The sequence below is a fragment of the Anolis carolinensis genome, chromosome 4, assembly GCF_035594765.1.
Source record: "Anolis carolinensis isolate JA03-04 chromosome 4, rAnoCar3.1.pri, whole genome shotgun sequence".
In the NCBI taxonomy this organism is placed as follows: domain Eukaryota; kingdom Metazoa; phylum Chordata; class Lepidosauria; order Squamata; family Dactyloidae; genus Anolis; species Anolis carolinensis.
In genome coordinates, this window is record NC_085844.1 from 246,881,689 (window position 1) to 246,897,619 (window position 15,931).

The window sequence follows — 15,931 nt, forward strand, 5'->3', positions numbered from 1 at the left end:
GAAAACACTATTAAGTAAATGGCATCAAAGCTTGATAATAAAATGGCCTTCCATTTGTATACCTTTAGTCTGTAAGTGGTTTTCAGAAGTGGCTACCTGGGAATTATTTCTGAAATGACAGAGCAGGCAAAACTTCAATGCCCCTGTGGAGACTTCAGCCACCAGACAACCTGGCTAGGGGAACACCAACAGGCATTATTAAGTCAATTACTGGGCCCCTTGCTCAGTCCTCTTGTTTCTTCTTCCTTAACCCAAAGCTCTGGAATCTTGAGAGGGAGGATTCGGGCTAGCTTTTGCTCCACATCCAAACACAGTAACCGCCTTTCCTGGGACAAACATCTTAGCAGAAGGCTTAATTAACCAAAGGATGCCTTAAGCAGAAAACAATTCTTAAAAGAGTCTGCACTAATTAGCAATGGGTCTTCTCAGGCTCTTATTTTTTTCTTGTGGATTTGGCACAGGCACTTTTTGAAAGTGGAGGTAGAGACAGTGAAAAAATAGCCCCTTAAGAGAAGAGGGCTCAGCTGAAGCTGCTATAATTAGAGCGCCATTAAGCAGAACAGGAACTTATGATTTACAGGATGAGTGGAGAAAAGCAAGCACATTTCTGGTTCAAATGCTGGCTGATGGAGGTGGCATGCTGTTGGAAAGTGTTACATCATTATAAGGCTCATCTCTAGTGAAGTCCATGGAGGATTCCAATGTTTGGTGGGTACTTGGTACCACTGTAAATGTACAATACCGATTTCTCTGATAAATTATCAGAGCTTTCCACTTTGGGATGGGGACAGGGCATGAGAAGAGGGCCAGACCAGCACAGCAGATCTCCAAGACAGATAAAACATTTCAACAATTTTTTTGAATAATATTTACAATCTAAACAGTGTTTGGGCTCATTTTGTTGGCTTTCTGCCACCTGCACTCTTGCCCGGGTGTACCTATTGATGTTCTATTTGAAATAGTGAAAGAAGCCTGATGCAAAAGGAGTATGTTCACTTGGTGTACAATTTGATGGTGCTTAGAAATCATAAGATTGAAGAGGGGAAGACACACACCTAGCAGAGAACACAGGTAAGAAAAATAAGAGATTTATTTGCAGTAAAGAGTGTTCAAATCAATGGCACGACTTAAAAGATGCGGATTTCCCTTGTGAGTCTATGGCCAAAATTCAGATGGATCAAACTTCAGGAGATTTTCATTCCAATAACCCATCCAAATCCTTGCAGTTCAGGGAAACCAGCACAATCGCTTTCATCTAAAAGCAAGGCAGTAAGTTAGCCTTTGCTCTATTGGGCATCGTGCAAGCTTTTCTTATTAGCAATGCACACAAGAGAAAAAAAAAAAAACCATAGAACCAACCATGCTGAGACTCAGTTCAACCCAACATGCAGCTGGCCACAGGCCATTGACTTTCCTGAACTGGCTACAACCTGTACCCATAAATATATTGCAAGTGGTTACAGTCTGTCCGGTTTAATTCAAATACTCCCCTGCACAAGAAAGAACAGCAGCTCTTTGAGCAAGACAGAGCTTCAGTTTCCTTTTGTTCCCCACAGCAACCTCAGTCTCTTTGTGTTTGTTGGGGGAAGGGTCAACCCTTGGGTGGGACGCTGCTTATGAATACACAATGCTCTAGGCTATATTTCAGAAAAGAAGTGGCAAAACCACCCCTGAGCATTCCTTGCCTAAGAAAACCCTATGGCAGGAGTCCTCAAAACTTTTAAAGCAGAAGGCTGGTCCGCAATCCTTCAGACTGTGGAGGGCCCGAATTATCATTTGGAAAAAAAACCGAACAAATTCCTATGCACACTGCACATGTCTTATTTGTAGTGCAAAACAACAACAACAATGAAAGAACAATACAATATTTAAAAATGAAAACAATTGTAACCAACATAAACCTTATCAGGATTTCAATGGAAAGTGTGGGCCTGCTTCTGTTGTGTGCCTTCAAGTCATTTCAGACTTTGGGCGAGCCTAAGTCTAAAATTATTTATTTATTCATTTACTACATTTATTTATTACATTTATATCCCACCCTTCTCACCCCGAAGGGGACTCAGAGCTGCTGTATGTACATACAATATATTATATTATTAGCATAGCACAATATTAGCATTATATATTACTGTATTGAACTATACCACTATACTGTAATATTATATGTAATATATATCATATAATTAATATTATTATACGGTATTAGTATTATATTGTATAACATTATAATATTTTTATCAATATTATATGTATATACAATATATTATATTATTTAAAATGATATAAAAATATTATATTATAAAACTGAGGGCGGGGGCCAGGTAAATGACCTTGGAGGGCCGCATCCGGCCCCCGGGCCTTAGTTTGGGGACCCCTGCCCTATGGAATTAATAAGTCAACAGGTGACTTGAAGGTACACATACTATCAGTTGACAACACTTCCCTTGATTGAATGGAACAGCTCTTGCCTTCTTTTGCAAGGTTACCAGTAATAATTTTGGAGCACTTGAGCATCCTTGAGGGAAAGGATACCCCTCCACCTCCATTAACGAAGAGTACTGATGTGTCTCTTAGGTATGTCTCAGGTCATTCACAGTTCACTGTGGGTCTCTGGGGAACTGTGCTCCAGAGATAACAGAAGGGTGGTTGTTTACAAGAATCACTTATCCAAGGATCAGGGGCAATTCAAGACACCCCAAGTAAAGGTAGATAGATATTAGGGTTGTGCATTTGTTTGGAATTGCTATCCATTTCTGTATACTCCATTCGTATGGCCCCATTTTAGTTTTTTGGGCTCTGCTTCTGAAAATGGCAGTGTACACAAATGGGTGTTTTGGAAAAAGTCCGACCCCCCCCCCACCCGAATATTTTCGTGCCTGCCAGGACTGCAGGCCCTAGGCATTTCTCTCTTCTTTCCCCTTAACTGTGTAAAGCAAAGAAGAAGAAAAACCATCACTGTAACTATCGTCATGTGTGGATACAGCACACCTTCAGCGCTCCACAGGGTTTTGGGCTTGCTCACCAGACACACTCTCTTTGGAAAAATACTGCATTTGGCAAGCAGGCTTGCCAGCAGGCCCTGAAGTGGAGCGCTGAACGCCAAGCGTATCTTCAGGGTCTGAAACAGAGCATCGAGTAAGTTGCTCTTGGTGTTCGGCGCTTTGCTTCAGGGCCTGCCTGCCAAACACAGACTTTTTCCAAAGAGAGTGCGTCTGGCAAACAGGTCTAAAATGTGTGCGCACGCCAGTGTGGAGCACTGAAGATGCGCTGTGTCCGCACACGCTGATGGAGATACAGTAAGTTTTTTCCCCTTTGCTTTACACAGTTTGGGGGGGGGGGCGAAGAGAGAAGCACCCATGCCTCCCAGGGCCTGCAGCTCTGGCAGACACAAAAATCAGACAACAAACAGTTACCATTTCCACTTTTCATTTGTTTCACTTCTGTTTCTGTACCAAGGGGGGGGTTTTACCATTTTGTGCATCCCAAATACACAAAACGGTATAAAACATGGATGAAACAGTAACCGAGCCCATGTCTAGTAGATACACACAAGGAATCATAGAATAGAATCATAGAATAGTAGAGTTGGAAGAGACCTCATGGGCCATCCAGTCCAACCCCCTGCCAAGAAGCAGGAAATCGCATTCAAAGCACCCCTGACAGATGGCCATCCAGCCTCTGCTTAAAAGCCTCCAAAGAAGGAGCCTCCACCACACCCTGGGGCAGAGAGTTCCACTGCTGAACAGCTCTCACAGTGAGGAAGTTCTTCCTAATGTTCAGGTGGAATCTCCTTTCCTGTAGTTTGAAGCCATCGTTCCGTGTCCTAGTCTGCAGGGCAGCAGAAAACAAGCTTGCTCCCTCCTCCCTATGACTTCCCTTCACGTATTTGTACATGGCTATCATGTCTCCTCTCAGCCTTCTCTTCTGCAGGCTAAACATGCCCAGCTCTTTAAGCCGCTCCTCATAGGGCTTGTTCTCCAGACCCTTAATCATTTTAGTCGCCCTCCTCTGGACGCTTTCCAGCTTGTCAACATCTCCCTTCAACTGTGGTGCCCAGAATTGGACGCAGTATTCCAGGTGTGGTCTGACCAAGGCAGAAAAGAGGGGGAGCATGACTTCCCTCTAATAATATAAGGCCAGATGTTGACTGAATCAAAAATGTATGTAGAAAGGTCCTCAATGAAGGGCAACTGCATTGGGTTAATGGATCAAATACCTGGACTCAGTATACGTTAGTGCCCTAGGCTAAAGGACACTGAAACCAGAGCCACAACAAGGAAAGTCTAGTGGCTAGAAATGCATAGCCACAGTGTCCTCTGCCAGGCTGCGAGATTACGGTCACCATCAGCACTGCAGAGCAGAAGACAAAGACAATGCCTCCACGAAATAACGTAGCGTCCACTTTTGAAAGCTCAGGAACACATCCCTTTCTGTTATGTAAGGGGCACAGCACCTATGCTCTTCAGGGAGAGTCTTTACCACCTCAGGCGCTGGCAAGGAGGTGAGGCAGCTGGAAATGGTAGTTGGGCCTCAGACTAAATTGCTGGAAGGCAGGACTGTCCCCTCATTGTGTTTATTAGTTTTTCATTTCCCATTGCAAATAGATGGGGCAGGAGGGGTGTTCCCCGGAGGGCACAGCCTGGTTATGCAACTCAGCAGCAATGTGTTAGCACAGGCTGAATGATCACAGATGGCAAACACAGACATTTTGGGAGTGGGGGATATGAATGCTGGGTGATGACACTACAATCTCCCAAACCCCCCAAAAGGAGGAAATCCACCACTCCTCAGCATTCCCATATATTCAGCTCCCTGACAGTCTTTAATTCATAGATGAAACCACAAGGAAGCTTTACACTTGTATTCTTATCCATTTGCTTAAAGAAGTAAAAGTCCCCATTGCTTTACTTCCTATGCATAAAAAACCAATTTATTTATTTATTTACAACATTTGTACCCCACCCTTCTCATCCGAGGGGACTCAGGACGGCTTACAAAAATTGGCAAAATTTAATGCCCAAGATGCAATCATAAAAACAAAACAATATAAACAGATCCATTAATAACATTGTTAAATCACATTATAAAAACCTTAAAAACGTATATATAATTAATTCCATTCATCCGAGATCCTCATGCTTCATCCTTAAAACATTGCCTCATCAAGGCACTGGCCTCTCAATGTTGGGAAGCATTTATTTATTTGCGATATTTCTATCCCGCCTTTCTCCACCTCAAAGGGGACTCAAGTTGGCTTTACATATCGGCAGCTATTTGATGCTTTAAAAACCATACAAATGTAAATAGACATTTAATTTAAAATGGGATAATATAATACAGTTAAAACATTACGAAACATTAAAAAGGAGTAGTCCAAAAGAAGTAGTCCAAATGAAGACATGCATCTAACGGTGATACGGCACCAGCATTGAGGGATATGTTTAGGTCACACCAAATAAAGAGAGGGTTTGGAGGGAAAGCATCTTTAAATGGACCCACTTCACCAAAAAAAGAAGAAGTAAAAAACCATTTAGCTAACTTCGATAGCTCACTTTTGATGGCAAAGTTCAGAGCTTTTCATGGGACTCCTAGCATATTTCTTTTTACTGCATTATAGCAGCATTCCCTTTTAAAAAAAAAGTTTTTCAGTAAAAGTCAACAGGCTTTCTGAGTTTTGGAGCTTGACCAGTCAAGGTAAAACATATAACTCTGTTACCTAAAAACCATGAAAGACACCCAAAGCAAAGTGTTCCTTCTTGCAGTTGAAGAGTTTATCATATTTAATACCAAACACAGATATTAGCGCAATATACGTTAGGCAAGTAAAGGTTTCAAATCTAAGACTGGCACTAGCCAGAAAATCTGCTTACTGTTGAATGCAGTCACATCTGGGTTAAATATGTTTCATGCTTTCATATCAAATAAAAGACTGGATGTAAGTTTTCTTTAGAGCAGCAACCATTGAATAGAGGTTTTGAAAAGGTAACAAACAGTACTAGGCAATAATCCACAAAACAATGTTATCCAAGTGCATGTTGAACAGTTGAAAGAACAACACACCATTTTATGTAACCTCTGGAATCCAAGCTGAAGGGGAGAGCAGTCCTAAAAGCTGCAGGAAATTTGGAGGCAGAGCTGCCAGGACAGGAATATGGAGACCATGCAGTATACATACAAGATCTGCTCTTGGATAACAAGCTTAACAATTGGCTCTTATTAAGAGCCTGCTCAAATCATGACCTATCAAGCCACATGAAGCTCACCACCAACTTGGCATGTGCTTGAATGCTTGACCATTTCCAGCCTTGGAACCAATATTACTGAAACTCTTTTGAGCCACTCTCCATGTGTTGTGTCTGAAATTCAGTATAAACTATACAGGTACAGGCCTGTTCTAAAACAAAATATCCACCCTTGTTCCTCTCCATCCTTTAGATATCCACATTCATATCATTGTGTACCAAGAGTCACCTTTCTTGCAAAACCTCAAAACCTCTTATCCCCCACTTTGATTTGCAACCTGCAATACTGGCTCCCATCCCTTTTATTCTAGTAAACTGATCGCTTTCCTTGCCATGAACATTCATCCACTGACTCTCAAAAATAATGGCTATTTTCCATTATTTCAAGCCAAGTTCTCTGACTCTGCATATTCTTAGTCATGGACCATATACAGCTTTGCAAATGGTTTTAAAGTCTTCCCATCCCTGAAATGTGTAGGTGTTTTGTTGGAAATGCTGGAACAGAAACAAGGTGCTCTTTGTCTCCATTTCAAATGTTAAGATCGTAGGGAAGATTGAGAGAACCAAATTCGCTGACTGACTCCTAGGGACCAACTAGAACAGGGTGAGAATCATGCAAACCTTCAGATAAAGCCGAACTGTAAGACCCAGCCAAGATAGCCAATGGTGAGGGGTGCTGGGAATTGCAGTCCAGCAACATCTGGAGAGCTGGATGAATCCTACCTTGAGCTAGGGGAACAGTTAGTACTTCCAGAGCCCGGGGGGGGGGAGGGGGGGGATGGATGGGACTGACCACTATGTGCACGCACTCCATAGAATGTTGCGGTCCTATGCAGCTCTGGAAGAGACAAAACAAGTTGAATGACATTCCTTCCTAGTGAATCCAGGAAACAGGGAAACCCTTGTTTGGAGGAAAAAGCCCCCTGGAAAGTCATTGCCTAGTTTGCATCATAGTTAATCTATACCTACAGAAGATTGGGAGTGCAGGCTTTGTGGCTGTTTACCGGAAGAAAAACCAAGAAGAATGGTCAGCAGGTCTTGTGTCTCCCCTTTCAGCTTTAAATCATTGAATTCAGTAATATGAAACCCAAATCCTGCTAATGGACTGAATTAGGCGAGCCTGAATTTTGTTGTTGTTATTTAATGCATTTAGATTGCTTTTAGAAACAACTTGCACTTTTCTGGAATGTGAAGGCAGCCTGAGCAGTGAACACATTATGTAAAAGGCACATGAGTAAGACTAGAAGAGTCTCAGAAGATCAGACCAAAAGTCCAGCTAGTTTAACATCTTGTTCCCCCGCAATGGATGATGTGATACTTTCAGGAAGCTAGAAATCTGTTTCTAGAAATCTTCTAGAAAATTCTATTACATACTTTACCCTGAAGTTAACATGAAGTTGTGTTGGAAAACCTAGCAAATTCCTAGAGAGGGTACATATTCAAGACTTCAGATCACCAGGGAACTTTCTTCATATCGGCTTATTGATCCACAAGATCCACAAATATGCTCAACAGTGCTTTGTCATCTGTAAGCATCATTAACATAATGAATGCAATGTCAGGAAGTAGTGTTGTACTTCACCTGAGATTACAGAAGCAGAGAGAACTCTTCCTAATAGCAGGGAGAGCATTGGAGACTTTTGGAAAGGCTCCAGATATTCTTCCTGCTTTCAGAGTATTTTTACAACACTTCAAGGAACAAGGAGGGTTGAGCTATCCTGTCCTTCACTGACCAGCTCAATGCCTGGGATAAAGGGTTCTTCACTCCTATCATAGTTCTTTAGTTCAAGGTTGATGTCAAGCAGGACTCTGCCCCTTTGTCTGCTTTGGACATTTTGTCTAGGAAAGGGTTTCAAAAGGAAGTGCTGTTTCGGCTGCTTTACATTACAACATACACAGGGAGGAAAAGTTTTTGCGTTAAAGGCACCCTACTCAATAGGGCAAGGAAGGAGCTACTCAAATTCTTCTTCCAGACCTCAAATTATGACACTGTAGGATAAAGGCATTGAACAGGAAAACGAGTGCAACAATATAATTGGGTTTACAAAGGGCAGCTCACTGTTTTCACAGCAGGAAGCAAGTATGTTTTCTCTTCACAGCTACAGAGGCTGCATGGGTTCAAGTCTTTTTATCCCACTAAAAACTTCTCCAACTAATTTAGCAGGTTTTTTTTTAAAGTACAGAGGGCTCTCAGCATCTTACAAGACACATTCTCTATCCTCTCTCATACACACAGAAGGAATGAGTCCTCTACAATCATGCCTATTATAATTTGGATACACCATTTTTAAAAAAACGGTTTATGTTTCATAAATAATACTGTTAATCACGTACAAATGTAAGCAACTATATCTTCTACAAATCTGGTTGCCCCTACTTGCTCATGCATGCAGTTGCTCAATGTATTACAAAAACTGAAACACTTTTTATGTAATGGCCTCTTCCTCAGTCTCAGTATGTGCAGTGTAGTTTGGCTACAAAGGAAGGCCACAGTATTCTCATGTTCAAACTGTTCTCATGGCATCTGAGGAAGTGTGAAACTATAGATTCTGTTCTACAATTTTCCAAAGGCCTTTCATTTAATGGAAGAATTAGACAGGGCAAATGAAAAGCACACAGAGGGAAACAACAACACACTGGAATGTGAGTAATACAGATAGCTTCAAGCTGCTGGCACTCAAAAGGTTCCCAACTACATGTTGCAACCAATAGAAGCAAATAGATAAAACAGCCCTGTAGAACACTTACCCCAGTTTTCAAAGCACATCAACGCTGTCTGACCTGAGTTTAAGCAGCACATGTAACCTGGTCCATTCTGGATTCAAGCTCAAAGGCATCGGGTCGGTCCTGTGGGTTAGCAGCTAACATGTCTTTCAAGAGCTGCTTGATCCCCTCAGACATAGAAGTCCTGCGTTTCTGGGGGATGTGCAATTCCATCTTTGGGTTTTCTAGCAGTGCCTCCCCAACGGGTACAATCTCAGTCCCCTGTTTGATGTAGGTCCCCAGCAGCTCCTTCTTGGTCTCAGCATCAATAAACGTTATCCTTTCGATCATTGCCCAGATAATGATGCCCAGGGCAAAGATGTCTGCCTTGGCAGTGTAGTGTCCCTCCCAGACTTCAGGAGCCATGTAGAAGTCTGAGCCGCAAGCGGATGATAGCCAGTACTTGTTCACATTCACATTTTTGTTATCATTCCCCCCATCCTTGCCTCGAGCAGTCAAGCCAGCACAAACTTTGCTGAGGCCAAAGTCCGCCACCTTGAGAATTGGAGCGCCTGATTTCTCTGTGATCAGGATGTTGTCTGGCTTCAGGTCCCTGTGCACAATGTGGTTCTTGTGCAGAAAGGCAATGGCACTCGTCAGCTGGAGCATAAAACTCTTGTTGGTGGCAGGGTCCGGTCTGCGTGAAAGAATGTACTGGTTCAGATCTCCTCCTTCACAATATTCCATGACAAACCAGAGATAACAAGGTTCTTCAGCATAACCCAGGATCCTCTCACCTTGCCAGAAGGAGAAAGAAAGAGAAATGGATTACTGCATAGGCAAGATTGCAGCGTTATCTCAGCTTAATTAGTACCTGTGGGAGCAGACATCTGGAGGGGAAAATGCCCAGCACCCTAGTCATGGTGAATTACGCACAAAACTGTACTGGCTATTTTTCTGACACCGCAAGGGAGCAGGGCTTGAAAGGTATTGGCTGAACATTAGAGGCTAACAGGTAGGATTCATGCCTAACAATATGCTTCTTTAAATACTTCCCAAGGACGAAAACATGATATAAAATTAAAATAGGCTGTTCAGAACTCTATCTAGGACAGTATTCAATACTCAGATACACAGGTTCAATATCTCTTATCTTAAAGTTCCAAATCCAAAATCCTATGAAATTCAAAGCTGTCTGGGGGTGGCTGAAATGCTGACACCTTTGCTTTCTACTGGTTGTGTACACAGCATGCACAAAATTATTAAAATTATATAAAGTGTTTATGAAGCATAACTGAATTTTGTGACTTGGGTGTCAACTCCAAGACATCTCATTATGTATGTACAGTATACGAAAATACAGATACTTCAAAATGTGAAAAAAATTCCAAATCCAAAACTCTGGTAACATTTTTGATAGAGACAATTTGTATGAGTGTGATCTCAGTTTTCTCTCCCATTGTTTAGAAATTATCTGCTAGACACTAGCTTCCAATTCATGGTTTTCTCTCCATACATAAGCATCACACAAGTGATGGCTGGATGATGGTGTGGAATGGGATGATTGAGAAGATGTAGATTCATTGGGAAAAGGTCTCCGTCAGCTATTTCGCAGAAACAGCAGCACTGCTAAATCGGCAGTCTGAAATCCAATGACACGTAGCAATCGCCAGCACACACTCCAGCAGTAGGATTTCACAGCTGGGAATTTAATAAACTCAGGTGACACAGATTCCAGTAAGTTAGAGCTCATCAGATGGCTTTGTTCAATTGCAGAAATGGAAAAGAGTATTATAAAAGGCTGAAATAACAACAAACCACAAACAAGAGGGAAGACAAGAAAACATGTTCTAAAGTCCTACAGGACAAGTATCAAACGTATTGCAAATACTCCCAAAGATAATAAGAACAATCAATACAATGTTGTGTTCTCAGTGGTTGGACACATAGAACTTTCCCAGCATGTCTCACTGGCCAGACAAGTGTGTACTGAAAAAGAGACTCATTTACGCATTGAGGTCTCATAAGCCTTTGCGGGACACAGTTATTTAATTTTTCATTAAATTATCCATTTCATGTATTTGCTAGAAAAGCATCTCCATACCTGCTAGGGAGGAGGAGACTCTCTTATGCTACACTTGAACCTACTTTTACACCAGTGGTACTGAAGGATGACAGTTGCAACAAAAAACAAAGTGACATTATAACTGAAAGCCACATACATTTTGAATTTAGACAGGAAGCCTCTTGCATGATTGCTAAGGAGAAATATATAGAAGGCAAGTTCAGCTAGGAGCTTTAGTACTCAAGCTGCAGCATGCCAGGCAATGTGGCTATAAATGTGCATAACCCAACCTATTCCCATCAAGCTGCCTTATTGCATGCATGTCCACAGGCTGGGTCTGTTTCTTGGGGTGTTGCAATGCAGTGCTGCCACAGTTACACAATGGAGTAACAGGAAGGATGGCAACAACTACCTGGCAGGTATTCCAAGTGGCTCATCAGAAGATACCTCAGAAGACAGTGCCTTTGGAGGATAAGGCAAGAAATACGAGACTTGGATAGAAACCCCTCAGTTATTAGCCCGAGAGAAGCTAATTGTAGTAGGAAGTGGAGAAGTCTACTTGGACTTGTCTGACACTTATCTTGCCTCTAGGCAAGACTGTCTCCTGCCATTTCATTCCTGCAATGTACAAATCAGTTCGCTGTATTCAGGTAGCAGGTTTTCGGTCTTTACACAAAAAAGACAGGTGACAGATTCACCAAGATGCTACAGAAATCTTCAAGTCACTAAGGAGCTTCTACCACTCATGTATGTCGATTCAGAAGTAAGCTCCAAGGTTTAGAGGTCTCATGCCACAATAATGATGCTTAATGACAATGTGTGCAGTCACACACGGCAACAAGAGAGCTGACAAGATGTACATTTGACTGCAATAACACTAGGCAGAATTTTTTCATTATAAGAACTGCTCAACAATTGAATAGACTGCCTTGGGAACAATGATAAGCTCTCCTTCTTTAAAAGTATTTAAACAGGGGTTAGATGAGCATCTTTCAGGAGTGCTGCAGTTGAGTATTCCTATATGGCAGAGGATTGGACTAGATTACCTTTTGGCCCCTTCCAGCGTTCTATAGTTTAATGAAGAAATACATATCCAAACATATTTGTTTATAAGTCAACCTCATTGGCTTTTCAAAATGATATTTTTTTATGATTCACATAAAGGTGGATGGTAAAACTTAGAAATATGTAAAACAAATTATCTGCAGGGGGACTGCCAAGCTTCTCAAGGTTTATAGTGTAAGCTCCTACTAAACAAGATGCTAATACTCTGCTCCATCTTAAATATCCAAAAAGGCAGGTGTGCCACCTTTTACAGCTCTCCCACATTGCTGCTGAATGCAATTCAGGCTGGAAAAAAAACAAGGAGAGTTAATGGGGTGGGAGTGCTGTTTTCAGGTCCAACACCAAGAGAGGTGTCTTACTTCTGTCTCTTGTCATTGCCACTGCACTGTGGCATGTTGCTTCCCTTGCTTTTCTAGTCTGTATCCATGCCATACAGTAGCTTTACAGTTTACAGTAGTTTACTGCCATTGTTTGATGAGCGCCGTTTTGAGTTTTCATTTAATATGTCTATATGTTTTATTTAACTGTATTTTTAAATTGTGTTTTATTTTATGTTCTGTTCTGGCACTCTGTGCCGTGTATAAGCTGATTCGCGTCTCTTCGGGGAGATGGTGGCAGGGTACAAGAATGATTGTTATTATTATACAGAATTCATTGAGTTAGCACTGTTTTCATCCGTTTCCAGCAACAACCCAAGGCGAAGTCAACCCATGTTTTGGGGGCAGATTCATTTGTCATTTCTCCCCAACTTGTATGTAAGTATATACAGAATGTTTGAAAAAGAACTCCCTAGTTTTAAGTATCAATACATTAGAACCAGGGAGTTCTTTTTCAAACACCCTGTATAATAAGCCGCAAACTGCTTACTGGTTCTCTTTTGTATCTTGGACACACTTCTACTCCATCTCCTAGCAAGTCAAAGAATCATGGAGTTGGAAGAGACCACAAGGGCCATCTAGTCAAACCACATTCTGCCGTGCAGGAACACACAACCGAAGTACCCCTGACAGATGGCCACGCAACCTCTTATTTAAAAACTTCTTGAGGAGACTCTATCAAACTTTGAGGTAGCAATGATTTCAATGTAGAGCAGCTCTTGCTGTCAGGAGGCTTTTCCTAATGTTTAGGTGGAATTTCTTTTCTGAAGTTTTAAGGGTGACTCCTGGTTTGTATCAGACAAGAAAAGAGAACTTCCAAAGAGAAGAAGCCAAGTATGACTGAACACAAGAAGTCACAAAAAGCTACCAGGTTTTCAACAACAGCCTCTATAATCACGGACAGCAGATAGGGAGGAATGCTGGTTATTTGCATAAACAAGTCTGTCACCATGACTATTACTATGGTAATCGAAAATCATGTCACAATTTGGCCATCCTAACCTATCAACAGTGACAAAGAAAATACTTTTAAAAATTACATCATAAAGGATGTATGGCTTAACAAATTTCCAGCAGGATAAAAGGGAGAAAGGAAAAAAAATCTTTCATATTAATTCACTGCTGGGCTGCATTGCTGGATGTTGTTGCTAATCACTGGAGGTAAACAAAAGAAAACAAGGAAGGTAGCAACAATATGGAGAATGAACAGACCTTGGCTGAACTCAAGACAAGGTCTTATGGGGGTCAATTAATGAAGCTACAAGCCATGCAGGCTATCAGCTCTGCTCCATTAAAAACTAAACACCATCCTATTAAGAAACAATGTGGCTTTTGTGTGACCATTGGTCTTGCAATCAGTTGCAACAAACCTCTCCTTGGTATGACCACTGAACAGTTCAAGAATACTTCAAGGAGGAGCTGAACCTTGACATGCTGATCCTACTATGCATTCAAGATTATTATATGAACATTCTGAAGATGTTCTCATTAGGATAAGTACACTTGCAGAAGGGATTAGTTCACTTGCCACGGTTTTTTCCTGCTATGAAGGGGCACTTGTGAAAGCTTGTCCATCACAGTAGATGTGGATGTTCACAAATTTATAAGAGACATGAAGTTGGAATAAGAGGTATTTCACTATTATTAGTGTGCTTTTTCTTTTTTCTAACCTTTTCTACCTCTTCACTCTACTTTCATCTTTAACAAGCTGTGTTGATTTCTAACTTACTACAAAAGTCTGCAAAGTTCATTCATATTTAGGCTATGTATAATGATACGTCTATCATACTATTTAAAGAAAACAACAAACACAAATGTTTGTGTCTAGCCAAAAGACATCAGGCCCAGCCTTCCTGTATCTGGTGCTATGAAAATACAACTTGCTTTGGCTTTGACTCATCAACATGGGGTGTCAGGAAGTGTTTAGTTGACTAGGAGTCTATCCAAGTTGCATGCAATGTCAGAAATCACGTTTTGGCAAGATATGTGGATTTTCCAAATGTTTAAGACTAGTTCTATCATCAAGTTTGCGGGAGTCAGCTGAGGAAAAAGTGGAAAATGGAAAAATGTAATGATTAATCCCTTGTTAAGCAAGCTTGAATCAAACTAGAAAGCAACCTTTTTATGCTGAAGGTATGACTGCCTATTAATTATTTTTCCTAAAGCTTGCCCTTAATTTCTAAGTGTACTAGGTTACTCACTAGTTTTCCAAGTCAAACCAGTATGTATAAACCTTTATTTGACTCTGTTTCCTCCTGCTCAATAGCTTAATGCTTAAGTGAACTAATTATACAGGAATGTCCAGCTCATGATATGGCCTTTGTTACATTATTTCTAAATTTATGAAAAGAGACTGCATCCTTGTTTTCCTCAGATAGAATAGAAATTAAGGATTGACAAAAACATTTAAACCTTTTTGTTAAATACAGAGAAATATTTCAGCAGCCTAAAAAGCAGTCCTACTGTTTGTAATGCATTTGTGAGACCAAACAATTCAACAATTTAGAACTCATAGCATAAATAGATGGAACAGAATGATAGCTAATAGTGGCAAACAATGAATAGCAGCTTAGACAATCTCTCTCCTATGTGCATATGTACATGAAAGTTGCCTGTTAACTTAATAAACATTATACGATACACATAGACAGCAACTCTAATACCTTTGAGAAAGCCTACCAGAAGACAATGATAAATCTTCTCAAGTAATTAATTACAAGCCTCATTGCACTGCAGATCTTTTATGCACTGTGGTCTTTAGTTGTTTACTTTGTATTATAATCTGAAGTTTTCCAAATTCGCTAACTTAAACAAGCTTAAGGGAGAAGCATCCCTTTTCCACATTCATTAGAAACAGTAGAAAATAGGGTCTGTTGGTGCTATGGAACACAATGGCCACATTCTCTTTCCACACCTGAGTGATCCACCATGTTACTTACACTGAAAAGCTAATAGAAAATGACTAGCTGAAGAAAAAAAAGGCATTCAGACTAGAAGCTCAAAGGCTGCTGCTGGCCAGCAAAAGAATGTTGCACATGTCTGTGGTGCCCATCTGGGCAGTCCATGCGCTCCTGCAAGGCACGCAGCTGAGCAGCATCTGCAGCATGCAGGCCAACACGTGAAGTGGAGGGGGCTGGCTTATCAGTAATAAGCCAGCTCTGCGGAGTGACACTATGGCCAGTGAAGAGCACGCGGTGCAACACAAGCCCAGAGCCGGCAATGTTATGATGCTCAGCCTTGCACATTGTTGTGGCACGTGGCACACTCGTTCACTGTCTCCCAATTCCATGCTTTGAATGTTTGTTTGGGTCTTGGGAATACCATTTTTTTTAACAAAGAGAAACCAAAAACATTCCCAGCAACCTTTTGGGGGACAAATGTGACGCAGAAAGTGATGCTGCCATTTGTTCTTCCACTTTATTTGGTATTTCCCCCTTAAATGAATAGGCAAGCTTGTGTCCTTAACGTTTTGGACTTTG

General features: G+C 41.2%; 1 protein-coding gene across 1 annotated transcript in view; it reads right to left on the reverse strand.

Annotated features, from left to right (window-relative positions):
* The window catches only part of LOC100560482 (serine/threonine-protein kinase 35), a 33,385-nt gene that overhangs the window by 9,434 nt on the left and 8,020 nt on the right, over positions 1-15,931 (reverse strand). The window contains exon 2 of the mRNA XM_003226687.4: positions 8,991-9,742. Within this exon, the coding sequence (XP_003226735.1) occupies positions 9,030-9,742 (713 nt within the window). The 3' untranslated portion in view covers positions 8,991-9,029. The remainder of the gene's footprint in view (positions 1-8,990; positions 9,743-15,931) is intronic.